The sequence below is a fragment of the Rhododendron vialii genome, chromosome 9a (genome assembly GCF_030253575.1).
Source record: "Rhododendron vialii isolate Sample 1 chromosome 9a, ASM3025357v1".
Lineage (NCBI taxonomy): Eukaryota > Viridiplantae > Streptophyta > Magnoliopsida > Ericales > Ericaceae > Rhododendron > Rhododendron vialii.
This window is the reverse complement of record NC_080565.1, coordinates 580583-603276: the sequence shown is the minus strand read 5'-3', so window position 1 is coordinate 603276 and position 22694 is coordinate 580583. Positions and strand designations below refer to the sequence as shown.

At 39.9% G+C, this 22694-nt stretch overlaps 3 protein-coding genes across 5 annotated transcripts; 1 reads left to right on the top strand and 2 right to left on the bottom strand.

Annotated features, from left to right (window-relative positions):
- Positions 1–48: 48 nt before the first annotated feature.
- On the top strand, positions 49–4446 carry LOC131301818 (ankyrin repeat-containing protein At5g02620-like). The gene is made up of 3 exons (XM_058328271.1): positions 49–1341; positions 2012–2421; positions 3253–4446. Exons 1-3 carry the CDS (start codon positions 825–827, stop codon positions 4114–4116), a joined length of 1791 nt encoding a protein of 596 aa, XP_058184254.1. The 5' UTR covers positions 49–824; the 3' UTR covers positions 4117–4446.
- LOC131301817 (type I inositol polyphosphate 5-phosphatase 12) lies at positions 4370–16467 on the bottom strand. 2 transcript variants are annotated; one of them, XM_058328270.1, is made up of 12 exons: positions 15743–16467; positions 14357–14711; positions 13300–13552; positions 12035–12845; positions 10801–10925; positions 10193–10277; positions 7880–8045; positions 7737–7777; positions 7369–7636; positions 7046–7169; positions 6534–6894; positions 4370–5615 (listed from the first exon to the last, which is right to left on the bottom strand). In XM_058328270.1, the coding sequence occupies exons 1-12, from the start codon at positions 16205–16207 to the stop codon at positions 5265–5267; spliced, it is 3405 nt and encodes a 1134-aa protein (XP_058184253.1). In that variant the 5' UTR covers positions 16208–16467; the 3' UTR covers positions 4370–5264. The 2 variants fall into 2 exon arrangements, with proteins under 2 accessions (XP_058184253.1, XP_058184252.1); XM_058328269.1 differs by having other exon boundaries at positions 7737–8045.
- Positions 16468–17679: 1212 nt separating this feature from the next.
- LOC131301816 (probable thiol methyltransferase 2) lies at positions 17680–22648 on the bottom strand. 2 transcript variants are annotated; one of them, XM_058328267.1, is made up of 8 exons: positions 22219–22648; positions 21124–21254; positions 20527–20613; positions 19633–19733; positions 19455–19554; positions 19086–19132; positions 18902–18980; positions 17680–18027 (listed from the first exon to the last, which is right to left on the bottom strand). In XM_058328267.1, the coding sequence occupies exons 1-8, from the start codon at positions 22514–22516 to the stop codon at positions 17974–17976; spliced, it is 897 nt and encodes a 298-aa protein (XP_058184250.1). In that variant the 5' UTR covers positions 22517–22648; the 3' UTR covers positions 17680–17973. The 2 variants fall into 2 exon arrangements, with proteins under 2 accessions (XP_058184250.1, XP_058184251.1); XM_058328268.1 differs by lacking the exon at positions 19455–19554.
- Between the last annotated feature and the right edge of the window lie 46 nt (positions 22649–22694).

The window sequence follows — 22694 nt, the reverse complement described above, 5'->3', positions numbered from 1 at the left end:
TTCTTTTTTTAAAAAATATTTTTTTGGAAAATGGAATACCACCTTATATATGGGATTAAAGAAAGAGAAACAAACAAAATATACAGAGACAACTTTTTGTTTTCAGCAAAGTATTCTATGTACACCACATGTGGATGAGGTGTTCTTGATCTTTTATGTGCTCTTGGCACTAGGGGAAACTGTTTATTGTTACTTTTTGGGCTTCCTGGTCGGAGAATCTAGATGGGTCTGGTCTTTTACTGAGATCATCTAAATTTTAGCTTCTGTGTTTCGCGAATGTTAGTTTTTGAGCTCTGAATCCGGATGGGTTTGATCTTGTAGTAAGATTCTCTCGGTTTGAGCTTCTGGGTTTCACCCAAAGTGGAGCTTTTGAGCTCTGAATCTGGTTACCACTTTGGCAGTTGTAGGGTTCACCTCCAAATTTGAAGCTCTTGGTATCTTTCTGGCTTTGATTTTTTGTGGGTTGAAAGTTCATGTATGGAGTGCCACTGGATTTGAGCTTTGATTTCTTGATGAAACCAAGGTAACTTTTATCATCCTCTCCTTTCTGTTTGTACAACTCAATTTTTTTCTCATCTGAAATCGGCTTGATTGCGATTTTGGGTCTGACCAATCCACCCAACTATCTGACTATTTGGGTGGTCTTTATTTCGATTTCCTGAGATTTCTACTGTCTACAACAACTGTACTGATCAGAACCCAAAAAAAAAAAAAGCACTTCTGGAGCATTTGAATCTGGCAAGAATATAAAATTGGTATTGAGTGAAGAAACTGTAATTTTGTTGGGGGGTTCCCAGTGATTTCTGTGAGAGGTGGGCCTGATCATGGAGAAACAGAACAGTTTTCGGGGAGCGAATATGGAAAAGCAGGTTAGTTTTCAGGGAGTGAAAATGGAAAAACAGAAAAGTTTTCATGGGGTAATGGAAAAACAGCAAAGCTTTCGCGGTGGGGGGATGGAGAAGCAGAAGAGCTTTCGCGGTTTGATGGAGAAGCAGAAGAGCTTTAGAATAGCCTTTGAGAAGCAGCTCAGTTTTGGTGGGGACAGGAAGAAAATAAAAGAGTCGCCCGGAAAACGGGGCGATATGCCTCTTCATTTGGCCGCGAGAGCAGGGAATTTGAGCAAGGTAAGAGATATTTTGCAGAGGTTTGATGCCGATGTTGTAAAAGAGTTGATATCGAAGCAGAATCAAGAGGGAGAGACGGCTTTGTATGTGGCTGCGGAGAATGGGCATGCCCATGTTGTTAGTGAATTGTTGAAACATATAGACCTCCAAACTGCGTCTATTGCTGCCAAGAATGGATTGGATACGTTTCATATAGCGACTAAACAGGGTCATATTGGTAAGATAATGATTTCATTCTTTGCTCATCTTGTTTATTATATGCTTGCTTTGTTGTTTAGATCGAATTTCATTGACAGCCTTTGGTGCCAACTAACTTGCTACTAATAGTTGTACTGAAGCAGCTATTGGACTAGCTATTGTTTCCTCAATTCTTTCATGATAGAAAATCAACTCGTATTAGCCAATCAAACTTGTTGAATCTGTAAGGCAACTTCAACATTGGCTTTTAGGTCCGAGTTTGTTGGTGATGGTATTAGACACCAGTCCTAGACTCACTATTGCTTGGAAAAATTCTTCCATCATTTGTTCCCATGTTTTTTAAGAGTTCTAGATTTGATTAATTCAACTTCTCTTGATTGCTGGGGCTGCACGAACAAATGGATCAAACCATTGAAGAAAATAGGCTAGACGGAGTGTCATAGTCATCTCGTGCTAGGCATATTCTTTGGTAACTACACACTTAGCGTGCTATAAGTAAATATACTGTGAAATCTCATTTCAATGCCCCATCCTACATCAGGTGAAGCATTTCTGGGTGTAAATTTTGATGGTGGACTTCGTCCTTACATCCAAAGCAATATGTGTGAATTATAAATCTCTCTTGTTTTGCTCTGTTCTTCCTCTTGCTCTAGAGTCAAGACTCAAGCCTTTCTTTGGTATATTTGCAGAGGTACTAAAGGAACTTTTGCAGTCTTTCCCCAACTTGGTTATGACCACTGATTCATCCAATTCTACGGCCTTGCACACGGCTGCAGCTCAAGGACATATTGATGCAGTCAATTTGCTTCTGGAAACCGACTCAAACCTTGCCAAGATAGCCCGAAACAATGGCAAGACTGTGCTCCATACTGCAGCAAGGATGGGCCACGTCGAAGTGGTGAAATCCCTACTAAGAAAGGATTCAGGCATTGGTTTGAGGATCGATAAGAAAGGCCAAACTGCATTGCACATGGCTGTGAAAGGGCAGAGTGTGGAGATTGTGCTTGAATTAGGTAAACCTGACCCCACAGTTTTGAACTTGGAAGATAACAAGGGCAACACAGCACTGCATATTGCAACAGGAAAGGGGAAAGCTGAGGTGTTTTTCACATTTACCCCGTCTCTACTTCTTCTTCATTTTATATTGTTTGTGGGGTGTGCCTTGCATATTGCCTTTGGTAGTACCTTTCCACCAACCTTAGGGTTTCTTATGCATTCGATGTGATGTGTTTTATAGTTGATATGTCAATTTTGTGATGTCTAATTAAATTAATCCGATTCTTGCATATGTAAATTAAGTGAAGGATTCAATCGGTTAATATAGCTACAAAGGCTAACTTGTCAGAGATAAAAAATGATTATAATTTAAATGATCTAAGGCTCAAATCTGAGTCATGATAGAAACAATTATCAGAACTCCGAACATTTGAAATAGAAATTCATGTTTGGTGGTCCATGCATTCCACAAATTTGATGTAACATTTGAAAAAAGGAAACATGGAACTAATTTTATTGTTGATTCAACTTCACCATGTCTACATTATGTCGAGCTAACCAATAAGAACATACGGAATACATCACTTTTGTTAATTCTTCTTCTGCTTCTTCTATTTTCCCTCCTGCATGCCACTTCTCCATATTGTCGTCAAATTCTATCATGGGAGTTGTAAACTTATTTGTTATTTTCCATCCCCATGGATCCTGTGGATCGATTTGCCGCGGGAGGAAGAGTATCTCAATTCACAATAGTAGTGATGATTTCATGCAGAAGACGAAAGTTGGTTCTTTCTTGGATAGAATCCAAACAAAATCACCTCATAGTGTTCAGTGCAAAGTGTTGTTATAGTAAGAATATCTATTTTCTGTATCAGATGATCTACTGCAAAAGTCTGCCTTTTAACACTACTGAAAATGCTTTATGTATTTGCAGATGGTTCGCTGTCTCCTCTCCGTTGAGGGGGTTAACATCAATGCGATGAATAAGGGGGGAGACACCCCCCTTGACATTGCAGAGAAGTTTGGAAATCCAACAATCATCACCATTTTAAGAGAATCTGGGGCCATGAACTCCAAAGATCTTGGGAAACCTCAAAACCCGGCAAAGCAACTTAAGCAAACTGTGAGTGACATAAAACACGACGTGAAGTCCCAACTTCAACAGACGCGTCAGACTGGTTTTAGGGTCAAGAAGATTGCAAAGAGGCTAGAAAAGCTCCACATCAGCGGCCTAAACAATGCCATTAATTCAGCTACTGTTGTTGCTGTCCTCATCGCTACTGTCGCTTTCGCCGCCATATTTACTGTACCAGGCCAATATGTTGAGGAGCAAACGTCAGGTTTTTCTCTTGGGCAAGCTCACATAGCTAGAAAAGCGGCTTTCATAGTGTTCTTTGTGTCCGACAGTGCAGCGTTATTCATCTCCCTTGCTGTGGTTGTAGTTCAAACGTCTGTGGTTGTGATAGAACATAAGGCAAAGAAGCAACTTGTTTTTGTGATTAACAAGCTCATGTGGTTGGCTTGTCTCTCCATTTCAATAGCCTTCATTTCTCTGAGCTATGTGGTGGTGGGAGCAAAAGAAGAGTGGCTTGCCGTGTCGACAACCCTAATTGGTAGCGTGATCATGGTCGCTACCATCGGTTCAATGTGCTTCTGTGTCATTCGGCATAGGATGGAAGAAACAAAGATGAGGAACATAAGGAGAGCCGAAACTCTATCTCGTTCATTCTCCATGTCTGTGGCATCTGATACAGAGATGTTGAACGAAAGTTATAATAAGAGGATGTATGCAGTTTAGGAGGAGATGAAAAGATTTGGAGAGAGCCATCTATGTCTCTTCTTATCTCGCGATTATTGGCTTTCTGCACTGTCAAGTATTGAAGGGTGGCTATACTGAAGGTTTCCTTGGCGCTCTGTGCCTTTCATTGAAAAGGTCAGATTTGGGTCCTCGTTTGGTTGATTGATTACTAGTCATGAGCCATAACAGATGAGGTGTTCCTACGAATCACGTATTCGGATCTGCACGTACGCCTACAGATTTGAATTTTATGGGCAAATGTCGTATTGCACGTTGATATATGTTGATAGTGTAGCCAATAAAATCGTTTAACCAACTGTTTTTTCTGCATTTTTTCTCTAGCTCTTCTGTGTCTACTAGTTTGATTTTGTAAGAAGCAGCACTCACATTTGTCGACGAAAATTCTCTGTACCTTTTGTCTTCCCTTCACAAGTACCCCCGCATCCAAGCACCGCCTAAAAACTTCCTTTTTGCTAAATTATAGGCCTCAGGATCAAGTTTTGAATTAAGAATCCTGTATTGTCCTCAATTCTCACAAGTCATAGGGCGGCCATCGGAGATTTTTGAACTGTTAGTATGTTTCTCAATTATTCAAGTCTTTGGCTGCTATTTGGTAGTAAAAAAATGCTTATGGCATCAGCTGTATGCACTCACGTTGATGTTCTTTGGCGTAATATATGGAGTTTGTGTACACTTGTTTCAAGAACAAAAACGTGCAAATATCATGGAGAGAGAGAGAGAGAGAGAGAGAGAGAGAGAGAGAGAGAGAGAGAGTCCACAATCAAACATTTGCTTCTAAGTTCAAGAATCAAGACCGTAGTAAAAGAGCAAGTGCTTTCTTTCAACAGCTTCCTTATGATATTTCTCTTTACATTTTTCGTCCTTATGATATTTCTCTTTACATTTTTCGTCAAAATGTTTTTGCAAAACACTACAAAACCTTCTATCAATGAATCATAATGAAGAACAGAAATATAGCAAAACGAGCCTGATGCTACCAAAAAATGCATTTACATCGCCATTCTTACTACGTTGTTGCCTACTGGGAAAAATAAATAGCTTTGCAGCAGATAATAATACTCATCTACAGTTTCCGCCCCGAAATTTGTCCGCTTTTTGCTACATCTACAAAGTAATGAAATGTACCTTCAAAGACCGTGTAAATTATGAAGCTCATCAGTCATATCAGAGGCACTGCCTACATGCCGAAGCCCAGTCGAAGTTGGTTGGCTTCTTCTAGAGCTGTTATTTCGCGAGTCAATTTGGACCGTCTTGGCTGAGAAACAGTGGCGCACACGAACCCTATGGATTTTCATTTCAATCGAGCAACTGCCTCTAACACTCACCAGCAAAATCACTTCCTTGTCTCGGGTGTCCTCAGACCACCAGCTCTGTGGGATTCCCCCATCAACGAACTCTTCTAGGGTATGAAATTCTTCATGCCGTACTGACACCTCCACCACTTGGTCAGGTTTGATTATGCCAGCAGCTGGTGAGACCTAAACCATAAATATCCAATCTTTAGGCTACCACAGTAGGAAAGCAGATCATCTTTGTCGACAAACAAAACTGGACACATGCACACAATGGTGCGAAGAAGAATCAAGCCCGTGAAGATCATCATGTCAGTTTTCACTAAGTTCGGAAAGAGGAAGAATAGTTACAAAGGGACACTAAGATTTAGCAACTGCCGGGTTTTTAGAATCATCACAATTACCGAATTACCCTTAGCACTCCTAGAGAAACTTCGGGCAGTACCCTTAACATGCTTAGTTGGATCAGTGAAGTCGTGGGTGTTGAGTCTAGTATCAATTATAAACCCAAACAATCTTGAACAATACTCAGATTCTAGAAGTTATAGGTTATACTATTGTTGGAAGTAGCCAAATCGGCATGGATTTACTTTATTGGAGCTCTTCCAATACAATATGGGTTCCTTGGGTTGTGTAAGCTTCATGAAAAAGGAGTTCTCAATAATTTAATCACCCCTAGCAATTGTTTGCCTGCAGTGATGAGAATGAGGTGGTACGTTATGTCTAATGGGTATAACACAGTGGTATACCCCCTCTAACACACATGACGGACCAACAAAGGTGGACCCACATGCATCTCAGAGAGAGGGATACATTACCACGGTGTACCTGCTGCACAAGCTTGAGTCAAGAAGGCAAATCTTCTGCAATGCTTTAAATTTGGAGCAGAGCACCCATAAAAAACCAGGTTTTGAAGTAAATCTCCTTACCATCCAGTACCGAAGTAGGAATCCTACAGCTAATGTGTATCCATAAGGTGATGCTTTTTAGAGACGTTTTGGTTGCTAGTAAATTCATCTATGAAAATGTATCAAAAGGATGGAATTTGAGAAATTTATAGATTTTAGAATTAATCTCGTGCAATAGAAAAGCAAAAAGCATTACCTCAAGCCAACGGGGAAAGCCAAAGCAACCTCGTGGATGATAATCAGATGGTTGTTCATCCTCCTTTATGGTGGACTGACCTTCGCAAATGATTTGGAATATAGCATTATCTGCCCCACTTCTGCTGGTGATTTTTAGAATGGATGAGTGTTGGTTTTGAAGGGTTATGCTGTTGGTACTGACAACTGTGTCTGGAACATAACACAACTCTTGAAGCAAAGTCCTGATTTTATCACTTGACTTGACAATGTTCCCAACCTCTTGTCTCCTCACCGATCTATCAACGTGTGCGATATCAAGGTTTAGTTTGCACCGCACAGGTTTGTGATCACTTTCTGTCACTTCCATACAAGCCTCATACCTGTCAAATTGGACAACTATTTTAGAACCAAACAAAAACAAAAGCTAACATATGGAAACTTTCAATGTTTCTAGGGCATTGCAAAGCCAACCCCCACACCTCGTGGCCGAGATAGCAAAATGAAAAAAACTGTGAAGGGAAAGAAACCTACTGTAATATTGAAGTTACTATGGGGCACTCTAAACTGCACTCTGATGTTGAATCTGATCGACTGTCACGATATAGTATCCTGTCACACCAAGCAGGAATGCGCTTCTTCTCCCCAGAATCATATCCTGCAAAATATTTGATATGAATGCTTTGGGGATAATCCAATATACAGGAGAAAAACCATTTGAACAGTATTGCCAAACTGGTCTTCTTTACACTCAATTCAAGCAGGCTGGCTTGGCTGGCTTAACTGTTAACAAACAAGCATCATAACTGCTAGAGTTACACTCACGTCTTAAACCAACTTGATGACGTCACACTAACCTCCTAAACCTGGTTTTCCCTTTTCGAACTTGTATGTTGGAGGAAATCTGATGAGTGCTTCATGCATTCCTTGAAAAACTTTGCCCGCTTTCATCTCTGCTCTAAGTTGATCCTTTTCTCTAAGCCAGTCAAAGCTTCTTTGTGAAACGAAGTCTCTAGCTTCATCATAAGATATTCCAAAAAGGCGATAATTGAAATCACCCAGAAATATGACCATATCAGCTTCAGCTAAATCAGGTCTTCCCTCTTCAGGATTGATCCCCCCAGCCTGTTAAAAGCAGAATAGATAGTTTCAAATGAAAGCCAGTGGTTTTAACCCAAAAAAGAAGATAGATTTAAGTTTAGAATGTCGATCAATATGCACCTACATTTGTACCACGAAGCACTTGACCAGCAGTTGTGGCACCAGCTGCAACAGAGAGGACCAATGGCAAGCCAGAAGAATAAAGCAGCCAGAGTAAATATGTGGAGAAGGCAAGAGAGCAACACAAAAACAGGAACGGCACCATACCAGAAGCAGTATTAAGGAGGTTAGACGATCGGCTGAAGACCATCGTTCGATAAATATGGTCAAAGTCAGCATTGCGGCGATTAACTGCTTCCAGATGTGCAGCCAAGTGACAGTTCACAAAGCATATTATCCGATCATATACTCTCAACCTCAAACCTACACCTCCCTGCTCAGAGTAATAGAGCCATCTAAATCAAAATTCAAACAAGGAACCATCCGGAAAGGAAGGATAAGATGCAGAACAAACTGGTTAATCAAGCACAAAGAGCGGTTTCCTTGCAATGATAAATCTTGCTCTAGAAGAAATTATTCTGCACAACAACTTTTCACTTTGCAAGAAATTAGGTGTGCGTGTGTATATGCCTAAGCCATATTGGACCAGATGAAGACAAATAGACAAGTATGTTCTCCATGACACAATGATAGATGCCATAGAACAACGACAAGTTCCAGAAAATAAGTCATAATCGTCAAATAATAGCTTGCCATCAGGATAAGAGATACAATCTACACTAAAATATAGTCAATTGTTTTGAGGAACTGATATAACACTCTCATTCAACCAATTTGTACACAGGGTACAGTCCCACTCATGTCATGGGATCTAGAAATTCAAGATTAGGCATTTTAGAGTGTCTCCAAAGGCATAATCGAAACTAAAAGATTTCTAAAGTTAGCAATGTTGGTCCAAATTATGACTCATAGTGGTATAACCAAATTTAACAACCCCTTAACCAATAACCAATTTTGGCCTTTAGATAGCCAAAACTAGCAAAACTTTTCTCTTTGATAACCAAATTTAATGGAGACCGCACTCTTTCCTTTCTCTCCTCCCATCGCTACCAATGGACCCACCCACTTACATATATTCTCAACTCTCTCTATCTCTCTCTACTAAAAATGGATTTTTGATTATGGACCATTGTGAGACTTCACATTGGTACACCAAAAATTTTGGGTGTATGGTATCCCAAAAGTGAGTTGTGGCAAGTATTCCACATACAGTGGTAAGTATTTCACATGGAGTGGTAAATATTCAAATGCAATGGTAAGTATTATATATCTGGAATACTTGTTACTGTACTGGAATACTTACCACTGTATTTGAAATATTTACCACAACTCACTTTTGGGATACCATACACCAAAACATATTGGTGTACCATAGAAAAGTTCCGAAGGAAAAGCCTTGGAAACCTGACCTCACACTCAACAACTTCTTACCAAAGTTTATGCCCACTATTTTGTTAAGTGTCTCATATGTTCCACCACTCCCTACCTGTCATGAACCCATAATTATATTTGAAGAACTAGACCAAACCGCATCATATGATCAAACTTCCATACAAAAACTTTTCGTAAAAACCTTAGATTTTACAAAAGCTAGTTCTAAAAATCAGGGGGGAAAAAAAGCATGAAAATGATGCTTCTTAGAATCAACCTTTAAGCAACTGAACACTATTTTTGGCCACAAAGCAGAAGTTGTGGCAAAAGATATAGGACAGCTTCCTAAGTGCCAAAATCTAAAAATTATCAGGTTTAAACCTAGTGTCTTGTGGACTGGGCCAGCATTGATGAAAAAATGACAAAAGAAAAACTTCAATTTAGGAAGACGAAAGGCATGGGATTCTTTGGGCATGGGTCGATTCTTTTCAATCTTGTACTCAGGTACATGCTCGCGTATTCCCACTAGATACAAGGAACAATAGCTGCAACAACCCCCCAGAAGCTATCGCAATGCTTACAACCCCTTCTAATTTTGTTCAGTTAATGACCTCTAAAGCAGAAAACCTCTCACTTGTTTATGAACCAAATTCAAAATTGCGTCTTTCTATCCACAGTTCCACACTTCTTTTCCGGTATAGAATGTTATCATTGTGTGGTAACCGGAAATTTCTCATGTCATTCCAGTTGCATCATTCGTAGCACTTTGGTTTTTCTGCTTGAGAATTAGATGGAGTGTTTTGAAGCATTTCTGGCTTACATCAATTCTAATCCTGAAACTGTAGGAGTAACCTTATTCTCCTCAAGTCTTATGCATGTAGGTGTTAGTGTGCTCTATGCGCTTGGATCTCATCCAAGAAGCACACACTTGAGACACAGATATGACACAAGAAGTTTACAATGACGAGGAACTTGAAAAAAATGGGGCAAGAAAAGAGATTGTGAGGACATGAAAATAATAGCTACTACAATGATGCAACTGGAATGACATGAGAAATTTCCAAGCCAATGCTCTTTCATTTTCATCAGCAACAAAGCCACGGGAGATCAACTTCGAGTCACAAATGAGCACAATGAAGAAAGACATACCTTGTTACCAATTGCACGACCTAAGCCACAAGCAACAGCTGCAACATCGAGGTCCCCAACATGTGGTCTAAGAGTCTTTCTTACCCTAGGCAAGGAATATCAACCACAAATAAGGAACAGAGAAGTGAAAAGGTAGAAGCCCTGAGGAAAACTTTTTAGGGAGGAAAAGATTCCTTACCAAATATACTTTTAGGCTTCATTTGGATGGATATGGATATCATGAAGGGCTTGACACTAATTATTCAATGAGAGTAGCACAATAGATTTGATAGTTCACTTCTATTTTTACCAACACTTGTTCTGGGTTTTGTAAAGGTCAATTTTAACAGGAGTTATATGGAATCCTTCATCATAAGGATCACAGTTATTGTGAAGGATCCCAATAAAATCCATCTTTTCTACCGCTAATCCATCTTCCGCCAAAATTTCACCACTCACCTAAGACAAACTTCTTAAATTTTTGGGAGATAAATACTAAATCCCTTAATTTGAAATGCAAATAAATCCAAACAGAGCCCAAGAGGATTTGAGAGAGCTACTGCATGTAACGATCCCATAATAGAAAAGAAACCAGGTGACCTAGTGATCTTATAACAATAAAAACATACCAGATGCCTATCAGCAAGGCTGCTAGCTGTCTGGATCCCACACGTTCAAAAGTTGTTCCTTCATCCAAGGTCTTTCCTATTGTGTCCTGCCACCATTGCCCGACGGAACTCCCTTCAAGTCCTACCTACAAATGGCACAGAAACCAGTGAACAAATTAGACTAGCGACATTAACGATCACAAAATTTGGATAAAAGCTGAAGGAAAAACAAATATCCTAGAGGGAGGGAGGAAGGGAGAGAGTCAATCACCATCAACTAGATCTTGTGATAGGGAGATCAAATAAACAAGGAAAACCTAACCAAATTAAAATGGTTGAATAAGGTTATAGTTAATGAAAATGCTAGGGGATGAGGAAGATCTAAATTCACAAGTAATGTTGGAAAGAAGGATGAGTTCGCTAAAATTAACTGAACACATAGCCCTTGACAGATCAAAAAGAAAAAACAAAGTTCGTGTAGCAAATCCTTATGGATTGGGACACAATGCTTCCAGTTCGATTCCAGTGCAATTTGCAACAGCCACAATGGGTGTACAACAACAGCTCAAAGCAGCTCATTGAAAGCTTCAATTGTTGCTTTAGTGATGGTTCTTCCCTATTAATCGGGAGAAACTTCTTACTACTATCATTATGAGGGAGATTTTCCAAATTATAGTCTACACCAATGAAAGAGGTGATGATGGTTGGAAAAAGCTAAGCAAGCGTGATTCTTTCATAGCAGATTACTTTCTTTAGTCAGGACTGATTTCCCAAAATGAAGAAGTTTGATAATACAAAAACAGTTATGCAAACGCGATTCTTTCTTAGCAAATCACTTTCTTTAGCTAGGAGTGATTTCCGAAAATGAAGAAGTTTCTCCTAGAACTCCAGAAGCCCCTCTTATACAGTGAACATAAACCAATTAAGTGAAAATGGTAAGAGTGCTTTATGAGTTGAGTAGTTGGACTATGCAATTTGATTCTAATAGCAGGGAAGATGTACTAACAAGGCATCAGGAAAGGTATTCTAGGTTATACGAAAAAAGGAAAGCAAAAAAGATTGTTGTGCCGGTTTACAAGAGTTTGAAAGAAAGTCCAGTCAACACAATCATGCAGATCTACATGGGAAAAAATCCACTAACTCCAGGTGCAAAAACAAGTTCAAAGTCTTAAATTTTCTATTTAGAGGTATAAAATAAGTGGAACTCTACTATGGGATTGCTCACAACACGCAGAACTGTTGAAGAGGGCCTTACAGTTTCTTTTGCCGCAGACATTGCCAAAAAGCCTGCACCCATTTCCACTTCTTGCAACCCAACAACAACAATCCCAACATCAGCTACGGCAGAACCCAGCCATGCCATTAGAGCATCATGAGAGGCTCTTCCTTGACCAACATTCCATGTCCCAACTAATAGTTTAGCATTTTCTTTTCTTGTGTACAATAGTTCTTTTCCAGCCAAATCTGTCCGGATTATGTTATCTAGTGGTCCAGGCGATGAGATGTTCCATCCACGTATGCCACCATGAGTAGCCAAGCTAAAAACGTATTCTCTCCCTATTGCCAATTTTATGACAGGACTACTGTGAGCAATCCAACCTGCAACCATATTTCCCTCCAGATCCAGCACCATAACCATACCACTCACATAACCAACCCATATTCGGGACCCCAAAGTGCAAAAGCTTTGAACAGCATAGGGATGGTAGTGGAAATCTTGCAAGCGATTCCCATTTCCATCCCATTGCACAAGTATGCCATTTGAACATCCACTCCATATCATTCCATCAGCGGTTAGCACTAGTGCTTCTGTTTTTTTATTGTCATCCACAAAAGCCCCTGCACCCTTAGTTGCAACTCGCCGAACAGCATCCGCAGCTCCCATTATAGCATTACGGGAACGTTGCAGAAAGCTATTTTGGGATTTCTCCTTTTTTGATTTGGAAACAAACTTCACATTCATCTCATCTTCAACTGCTTGATCTTGAACAGATGGCATGTCAACTCGATTCTCAGCCTGACCATCTAGATTATATACTTTTAGAAGTTCCCTCGTACGAGCATCCCTGCGTTCATGATCAAAATAACTAACAATAAGAAATGGAACAGGAAATTTCCTTCAAAAGTAACAAGGCATTAAGAAAGGTTTTTTACTTCCCTCCAACATTTTCAAGCTAGAAACCATAAATCAAGGCTAAAAGTATTTATGCCACTTTTAGCCTCTCCAACCGAGTTGAGAGGATAAAAGACAAAGGGAGCGGGAACGATTTAAAGTGGAGTATAAATATCATATTCCTGACTCAATAAAAGTAGATTATAAAAGAAGATTGGTAAAAGGTTGTCAAGATCCTGTTCTCTCAATGTGGAGTTGCCACATGAGGGGGAGAGTTGTGGCCGCAACCTAAAAGGCTGAGGGTTGGCAAAATCTCCAAACAAGGAACAAGACTGCTAAGTCGCTGCATCATCAACATGAATCCAGCACTAGATTAATGTGTGACAACTTTAGAAAGTGCAACCTACCACAATGAGAAGGATAGCGACCCAGCTGCCCATACTTTGGATCTGACATTATCCGATAGCAAGCACTTCACATCAGAAGAAGATATACTACAGACACCGTTGACTGTTACTTGGCTTCTAAGGTCAATGCCTGATCTCTCCACAAGTAAAGCAGCCATGTGTCTTTCCTCTGGTGAGAGAGAGAGGGATTTTTCTATGGCCTCCCATGACCAAATCTTTATAGCTCCACCCTCTGATCCCGACCATATGTCACCTGGAACCAAGCAACGACAGTTAAAAACAACTATGCACTACCTAACAGCTTCTAAAAGCTTTTCAAAGAATACTATGCTATATTCATACCACCATTTAAAATTCAAGGGATACAGGTGCTAGTCGGAACATTGGACACTAAAACAACCAAAAATATGCATTAGAAAGATCGGTTCACCATATTAAGTTTTTGTTCCACATATTTGATGTTACTAATACCAAGTGCCAAAACTGTTACTATAACCAAATCAAAAACTACACACATATGTCTTAACATTTCAACGAATGAGTTAGCAATGACTACCTTGTGGTTAACAAATATGTAAACCAATTCTCCCTCGAACACTCAATAAACTCTGAAGGTGAAAAAAGAACACAATAATTCAAAAACTTAGCTTCCTTCTTTAACCAAAATTTCTATTGGTATAATGACATATGAAAGCCAGGGATACTTATTGCATACACTCATGCAATACCTTCTTTGACATAAGTATATTCATTCAATATGCGTCTCTATTGGCGTGGGAAGCAGATTTAGGGCAACTCCAGCAGTGGGCTATATTCATCACACCCAAAAATTTGATATAGCTCACCAAAGCAGGATATCCAAAGTTCTTGTCATTTCTTGTGCCAATTTTGGCATTGCCCAAATACTCGATTTGCCACATGCCACCAATATCTTTGATCACCAATGCATCTTATAAAACGTTGGAAATGATTAAGAGTGACATTGCTAAGAAATTGTGAAGTGGCTAAGCCAAATTTCGACAATGGCATTCCCTAACGTGGAGATGCACACACTTACCATGAGAAGTTATCACCATGGAGATAATGGGACCTCGGTGAGCCTGCCAAGAGAGCCCTTCCTTGAAAGCAGATTCATCATCCAAAGGCTGATCCATTTTCCAAGACCTAATTTTACCATCCTTGTGGCCAGACCACACCAATTTACTAGCAGAGTCAATAACCAAACACATGGTGGGGGAAGTGTTGCCTGATTCCTGAAACGGCGCAGCGTCCTCGTCCCCTCTCCGGGCCCTGCCGCCCATCCCAATTCCCGGCTCATACGCATCGCTCAAGCTCCAAACCCTAATCCCCGACTCTTGCCCCGCCCAAAGCTGACTGTCCGTACAGGCGATGGTTCTCAAGAACTTGCCAACCTGAGTCCATTGATCAAAATATGAGTCCGGAGTGTTGTTTCGGCAAGCATAGAAAGAGAAACACTTGTTTTTTTGTTTTTTTATTTTCTGAAAATACTCCTAAAAAACAAAAGGAAATTGAACAAATCAGTTGCGCTAGTTAGGACAAGTGATAGCGCTGAGGGAGTGAGGAGGGGTAGACCAAAATTAACTTTAAAAGTATTTCTTGGATATTTGGAGCATGAGCATGATGCCCTCGACAAAATTCAATTCCGACAATGGATTCATTAAGTCGGCCCAAATTGATTAGGATATAAGGCTCGATTGTGCGTGGTTTGCTTTGGTTATGAACTAAAGCTTATCTACGATTAAAAGCCTAATAATTACTAATAACAATCATATTGTGATATACAGATTGATTCACTTACCAAATCAAAACAGTAATCATTATGAAGTCAAGTACCACTATGTGAAAATTGGTAAAAAGTGTGGTTTCCTGTATGTTTCTTTTCATTCTACTGTCCAATTGTTCAGAAAACCAAAGAAAATTTCACTCCCGCCGTTTACAAATAAGACCATGTAAATGTTCTTCAAAATTATTGTTCCCGTATTATTTTTGTGTTTCTCAAATTTTTATTAGATTCAGGTTAAACTTTTTTATTAGTCATTCGCCTTTAAGAGAGTTTAAAAAATAAAGAATTCCAAGCAAAAACAAAATAAGAAAATTCACTAAAACAGAAAAAGTTTGAATATCTAGCTTTTTGTCTTCAGTGTTGTCCTAGCTGTCTTTTTTCTGATTCCTTTAATCAAGATAAATGATTTCATTTTTAGGAAAAGCTAAACAAAAAATTAAAAAATTAAAAACAAAGTATACCAGAAAAAATAGCAGTGCAATAACTTAAATAAGCCAGCGTAAATTTTATGTTTTGTTTGAAACTTGTGCAAGAGAAGAAAAAATTAAAAAATTTCCTTTTCTCCAACTTTTCCTGGTACTTTCTCCATTAATTTTATTCCTGTTCACAAGTTCCAAACAGAGATCATTTGTAGCTTGCCTGCGTCTCCCTCAGCGGATGCGGCCTCAGCTCGAGGCACGTGGGTCGGGAGGGATGCACCGCGGCCCGGGACGGCGCCTTGAAGATCCCTGTCCCACCGCCCGCGGCGACGAACTCGGGCATCGGCAGCTGGACATCGTCCGGGAACTCAACAGAGAGGCTGTGGTCGAGGCGTTGATGGCAGTCGGCGGAGGAGTTCTGTCGCGCGGCGGACGAGGGGTAGAATTCATCGTCGGAGGAGTCGTAGAAGTGGTTGTTGGGGTCGAGGTTGGAGGGCAAGCGGAGGTCGTCGTCGTCGAGGCTGTGCTTGCGGATTTGGTGGTGGCGTTTGTAGTGGCCGCCGGTGTTGGTGCGGAGCTGGTGGCTGTAGGAGTGGACCTTGCGGTGTGGGGGAGCGGCGTTGGTGGCGAGCGAGGCCAAGGCTCTTCTTTCGTCCTCTTCAAGGACGCCTTCTACTTCTTCCATCGTGATTGGATTTGGCTCCCACAGAAATGTAGAGAGAGAGAGGGAGAGAATGATCAGAGGGTTGAGGGTTGACACGAAACCATTACAACTGCCAAGAGAGAGAGAGAGAAGAGCGTGTGTGCGCGCGCGCGTGTGTGAGAGAGAGAGAGTGGAAAGTGTGATCCGCAGAGAGAGAAAGAGAGAGAGAGAGAGAGAGAGAGAGAGGGAGAGACAGAGATTGGTTGGAAACTTGGAAGGAAGAGAGAGAGAGGAGGGGGCGGGGAGCGAGGCGAGGCTTGCTGGGGTTGAACGGACAGGAATGGGTTCGTTAACAGTTGCCACGTGGACTTTTGCGGTTAGAGGTCTGTTTAGTCTAAGTGGTGTTCCACCTTCTAAGAAAAGAACTTTCTAAAAAAAAAGGTAATTTCAAATTTAAATATAATAAAAATAAAAAATATTTTTTAATTTTTTTTGCACCGTTTAAAATATCTTAATGAGATCTATCAAACAAAATTCATATTGATAAAAAAATTATTTGGATAAATACATGATTTTTAAACTTGAAATTGCCTGCTTTTTCAAAAAGTTACTCCCTCCGTCCCTAAATAAGTGTCCGGCGCGCAAAACTAGGCCTTCAAAAAAAAGCATTTGTTTCGTTAAAAAAATTAAATTTTTTTCACAAATCAATAGATAGCAATGAGTTCTATTATATTGTGAAAAAAAATTAATTTTTTTAATGAAAAATATGCATGTTTTGTAAAGCCTAGTTTTGCGCGCCGGACACTTATTTAGGGACGGAGGGAGTACTTTTCCACAAAAGTGAAACACCCCTAGTACTGGTTTAAGAGAAGTTTTTGGGTGCAAAGAGGGCATAGTCCATAGGGTGCCCAAGCGCGCGTGCACATTCGACCCTTCCAAACATACTTCCGATGGGCAGGATTTGAGAGAGAGAGAGAAAGAGAAGGGAGAGTGATCGGTTGAAGGGGAGAAAGAGTGTTCGGATCTGGACAGTTCAAAACACGTTTAAACATGTTTGTACGACTCGGATACGCGCTAGGTACCATCACGTGGTACCCAATTTGTATCCTTTAATCTCCACCCTTTCCTATTGTTGTTACAAGTTTTATTCTTCAGAAACTTCTGTTTTTATAACCAGAAAGTCTACACACACATACACTTTGTGCACAGATTTTATTGTGGAGCCCACCACGGGTCCCACACGAATCATCCGAGCCGTTCATTAAATGTAAAACACTTTGTCAAGGGACCCCATAAAAAATAAGCTCAATCCGATACCTATAAGTGCTCGATCCAACCACATAACTTTTCATTAACCGGAAATCTGAATGAAAAGTTAGATGGTTGGATGAAGCACCTATAGGTATTGGATTGAGCCTATTTTTTACGGGGACCTTTGAAAAACTGTTTTACATTTAATGAACGGCTCGGATGATTTGTGTGGGACCCGTGGTGGGCCCCACAAAAAAATCTGTGCACAGACTGCTGTGTGTGTAGCAGCTCTCTTTATAACCAACCAAAGAGCAAGGGAATATCCTTGAACCCATACAACAGTAGCCCTTGGGCAAACAAAACAGAAGAAATACAGCAACATTGAACTATGACCACTTACGAGTAAGATAGCAACTAGTAGTTCAAAACAAAAACCCAAAAGACTCCCCATGCCTTTCTTTCTTGGTAAAACCAACCGGCCCGATGTGTCTGGAAAATCATGCTAGATGGATGAGTAGGCTTCCCCATTCGATTCACGGAAGAAACAGATTTCTCTTTCACAGTGGTGATTGGCTAATGAACTTCTTCCACCTTCCAAGCTTCTCTCTACCCTGAAAAAGAAACCTACAACTCAGCTCTAACAGTAGAAACAACCAATGCAAAATCTACAGTGTTGTTTCGTGGTGTCGGACTACTTTCCATTACTTCTTTCTCTTCTTCCTCCGGATTTTCAATACAAATGCTACCCACCCTCTAGTTTTCATCATATGCCTCTCCAACAGGCAAGTTCCCCTCATGTCTCGCTCACCAACAAAGCCTAATATCTCTCAGTTCCCTGAGAAGGTATTCAAACTCTCATTCTTCAACATCTCTATCGAATCTGCCACTTTGTTGGATTTTGTAAACTCAAATAAATTTGCGTAGTGCCTTTTGATATAATCTCTAAGCTAAATTCAGGGGCAAAAATGCAACTTTTGCAGTGAATTCAAGGTTCTTTTGTTTTCATTGTGAGCATAAACAATCACAATTCACAAGCTTAAGTTGTAGTATATTATATTCTTAAGATGGTTCTCAAGGGTTCATGCATCATACCAAATTCTTAGATTCATTGATTTCTTTTGTTTAGTTTCTCCTTTCAAGCTAATTTTGAAGTTTATTTCCCTAGGATGCATAGCATCGGGAAAGTGTCCACTAGGTCCACAACAATCCGGAACAACAGTCACCATGCTGAGGTGGTGTGCCTGACTGATATTAGTTCATATTCTGTCTCTCTTTGTACTAAATTTTGTTGGACATCATGTGAACCTTGCATGATGACTTGATGAGAAAATACCACCCTATCAGAGCCTTTTGGATCCACCAGACTTTCAATAAATACGAGAAATGTTTAGAGATGGTCTAAAGAGTGGTAACATCGAAGACATGTTCCAGTTTTATGAATATCAGATTTAATTAGATGCTGAACTCATGTGTTGGTTCATATACCTTGCGAGCTCCAGTAGCCAAGTCATTTTCCACGATGGATACAGCTTTAAACCCCAAGGGGTGCAGCACCTCTTCATAACTACACTAACGAAAATCAATTACGAATCTACGATAATTCCAAAAGAATATTCCTGGAATGTTCGAACAACTTTGAATGATAACAAACTGAAGGGCAGAGTAGTACTCAGCGATAGATACTTTGTATGGTGGTCCGCCGACATGATCACTAATCTGCCATCACAGCAATTCAATAGAACCATGACTAGTTGAAACTTGTTAACCAAAAGTAGTCTAGAACTAGGATAATTGAACTCTTAAACCTTTCGGAATGACAAACCTTAAAATTATGCGGATAAGGTACTTATGATTCAAGATTAGAAAAACAAAAGAAATTTGTTTGGTGAAAAAAGTTCACACTCATCAAAATAGTGACATGCCATGATATAAAATATGTAGATATTCTTCCTCACTCAAAAGGCGCGCGCGCGTGCGAGAGAGAGAGAGAGAGAGAGAGAGAGAGAGAGAGAGAGAGAGAGAGAGAGAGAGAGAGAACCGGAAACATTAGTGTTATTAGCTCTCCATCTGGTTTTAGAAGATATTGCATTCTGCTTGCCCAAGCTGATCTCATACCAGGTTCAATTGCACAAAAGAACCTGCAGAGTTTTCCATTCAACCTAGTATCAAGAGGTTCAACGGACAAAAATATCAAACCTAAATGAATGCTAACTTACGTGTAGTCAAAAATCAGATCAAACAACTCAGTGGGATGCCAGATAAAGAAGTCTTCCTTTAAGAACGTGAAATAATCAGCATTTGGCAATGACGATGAAAACTGCGTTCAAGATTCATGCAGAAAATAAAAGTGAGTATTTCCAAGAAGAACCAGAACTAATGTTGAACACTAGAATTGTCACAATTCTGAAAATGGCTAATCCTCATTCAAACAACCCCATTGTCTGATGGTCTTTCCACATTGCTCAGTCGAATTCAAACACCAGTAGAATTTTTTACCTTTGTGCCTAGTGGTAAGCTGGTAAGCCATCAATTTTTTTCAACACTCTTTAGGAGATTAAACGATGGCATATTCTGATCTTTAGGACAGGCACCTCATTGCTGGAGCAGAATTACCATTTAAGAGCACCATTACAGGCACATTATTTATCAAAGCTCAAAAAACCCAAGGACACTACAGCGATAAACTAAGGACAACGGTCCTTTTGGCAATAAGAAAACATAATGGTCTAATAAAAACCAAGCTAAAATTCTATCATCTTGATGGCGAACTGAATAAGATGATATAACTGAGTCAATGGCTCAGAAATAGGCACTCTAGCTGTTATTATTTCCATTCAAAACGCATAACGATATGCTACATACGCTTGAGAATTAAATTTGCTTTACAACGGAGAAATTTAGATGGCTAGAAAATGTTCATCAAGGAGAGAAAAGTCAGCCACACACCAAACATAGATGAAGTTAGAGAAGCAACTAGACATACTTGAAAATACATTTTCAGAGGAAGATATCACTTTTATCATAAGCTGGAACAGAAATCAAATTACTTGGCACTCAGATAACTATGACTAAAGAGCCTTACCATAGATTCGAATGCAATCAGAGCTCACCTCTACTGCTTTCTTAATTGCTTTGTCTGATAAGTCCACCCCAACAACATAACGCTCAGGGCATGCAATTGCAACCACGTCATAACCCTATCACAAATGAAATTTATAGCTGAGCCCAAGAGAGTGGGGAAAATTAGTTACAGAATGGAAACAATTACTATTGGCAACTATGAGTAGGGGATGAGAAATAGAGACAATCAATGGATGGTGTTATTCTAGCATATGCGAACACGTGTTTACATAAATTCCCTAGATGTAGATCCAATTAACAATTTTTGTCCATAGTGATTAAAAGAGTGGACCGGGTAAGCAAATTGCAACTTGTGATCATTTGTTGATTACTATGCTTGGTGCAGATCGCTCTGTATTTCATTTGTGGGTCATGTGTACAGATTCTATTATTTTGGGAAGAGCCAGATACGTGCTATTCCATTCTAACTGGAAATTACTGCCCTTTATCAGTTATGGCTCTTACAAAGGTCATAAAAGTCATCGGTCCTCATGTCTTGTTGATGTCTCTTCCCATTAGTCATATCTAACAATAGCAGCTAATGACTGAGAAGACTTATAATGCAACAAGATGATGAAAGAACTTACGCTGCCACATCCAGGGACCAAAGTTCTGCCTTTGGGAAGAGCACCTGTCTGATGAAGATGTACAATTACTGGCGTAGGCTGTCCCAAATCCCACGGGGTCAACTCTTGCTCCCAACACTTTTCCCAACCACCTGAGAGAGGATTTCGGTATTAACAATGACTAGTGCAGAGACTTCTGGGTTTGGTCTTTTGCCCATATGATTAAATCGTAAACAAACCAAATCTTTCTTTGCTATTCTTTCTTTGTTTTCTCATTATTATCATCAAAAAATAACCTCAATTCTTCACCTTTTTCCATTGGAAAATATTAGATTTCTCTGCCGACGCCACTCTCTGTATTTCAAATAAACAAAGTAGAACTCTCAATTCTCTACTACACCTAATATATAAAAAGTTTCATGAACAAGCAAACCGCAATGCTCTTCTTCTTCTTCTTTTTTCTATTTCCTGTGACCATATGATAAAACAACAAAATGAATTATCATCCCTATTCCTCACCAATTTTAGTTCAAACCAAACTTAACCGGAGCTTCACAAACCTAATCCACTTTATTCTTTCTCTTCCCTACAAATGCCGAACTAGTCGACCCATGGGGAATGGAATTTATCAGCTTTTTCCTCAACCCTTCAAAGAAACTTGGAAATTTATTAGTAACTTCAAAAATTCTAAGCTTGTCAAAGTTCGACCTTACTGAAGCTACTAAATCCTATCATTTGGCTGGATTAGATATCTCCAAAATGAATGTTTCATAACCAGAGTGTACAGGCTAGCTTACATCATACGTGCACCTCAACTAAGCTCTAGGGTACCAATACCATCAGTGGGGCCTATTTAAACAGGTAAATTCCATACAGACTGACCCCACAAGAATAAATAGCATTTTGAACCTGGGACCCAGGAAACCTAAGATGAAGCAAACCCCTAACGTTCAGACCTTGACCCCCTAAACAAACCCCTAAAACCCAGAAAATGACAACCCAAATAGTTTCTTTTAAAAAAAAAATACGAATCAGACATTCATGGGTTATCTACCATATAGACTCAATTGGAACACAAAGCGGTAAACATAACTGAATTATGTTGCATATAATTACCGGAAGGGTCGGATTGAACGAGCTGTTGCATTTTGCTGACGTTGGGATTTGAATTGATGAGGTCTTGATGTTGAGGTTGCTGCGGAGTTCTGTTCTCCATCTTGTTGTTCGATTTTGCAGTCTCAGAAATGCTGCTTTTTCGATAAATATTACTGCTGCAGCTGAGGGGAATTACTACTGGGTTGGAAGGGCGGAGGTATCGGGACGGCAATGCTTGATGGTATGTAGGAGTAAAACCCAAGAGGATGGTGATGATTTTGGAATTCAGTACTAAGGACGCAGCAGAACACCGCCTCATATGGCGGATTAAAATGGTGGTGCGAGTCGGCTCGCATGAATAAATCCTTTGGAGCCCAATTTCCCTCCCTCCCCAGAAAATATATGGCTGGAACAGGACTACGGGCAAAGATTTCGTTCACTGATTTTAAAATGACGGGGAAAATTATAGTTAATCCCCTCTAACTATTTTTTGTCAC

What these genes read in the sequence shown, in the direction of transcription:
- LOC131301818 (XM_058328271.1), top strand. Translation starts at nt 825, where the DNA reads ATGGAGAAACAGAACAGTTTTCGGGGAGCGAATATGGAAAAGCAGGTT. An exon ending in GACTAAACAGGGTCATATTG is followed by an intron (nt 1,342 to 2,011) that starts GTAAGATAATGA and finishes GTATATTTGCAG; the next exon opens with AGGTACTAAAGGAACTTTTG. An exon ending in CAGGAAAGGGGAAAGCTGAG is followed by an intron (nt 2,422 to 3,252) that starts GTGTTTTTCACA and finishes ATGTATTTGCAG; the next exon opens with ATGGTTCGCTGTCTCCTCTC.
- LOC131301817 (XM_058328269.1), bottom strand. Translation starts at nt 16,207, where the DNA reads ATGGAAGAAGTAGAAGGCGTCCTTGAAGAGGACGAAAGAAGAGCCTTG. An exon ending in CATGGTGATAACTTCTCATG is followed by an intron (nt 13,553 to 14,356) that starts GTAAGTGTGTGC and finishes GCTTGGTTCCAG; the next exon opens with GTGACATATGGTCGGGATCA. An exon ending in TCGCTATCCTTCTCATTGTG is followed by an intron (nt 12,846 to 13,299) that starts GTAGGTTGCACT and finishes TCATGAACGCAG; the next exon opens with GGATGCTCGTACGAGGGAAC.
- LOC131301816 (XM_058328267.1), bottom strand. Translation starts at nt 22,516, where the DNA reads ATGAGGCGGTGTTCTGCTGCGTCCTTAGTACTGAATTCCAAAATCATC. An exon ending in CAATTAAGAAAGCAGTAGAG is followed by an intron (nt 19,734 to 20,526) that starts GTGAGCTCTGAT and finishes TCTTGAACGCAG; the next exon opens with TTTTCATCGTCATTGCCAAA. An exon ending in TACAAAGTATCTATCGCTGA is followed by an intron (nt 18,981 to 19,085) that starts GTACTACTCTGC and finishes TCGTTAGTGTAG; the next exon opens with TTATGAAGAGGTGCTGCACC.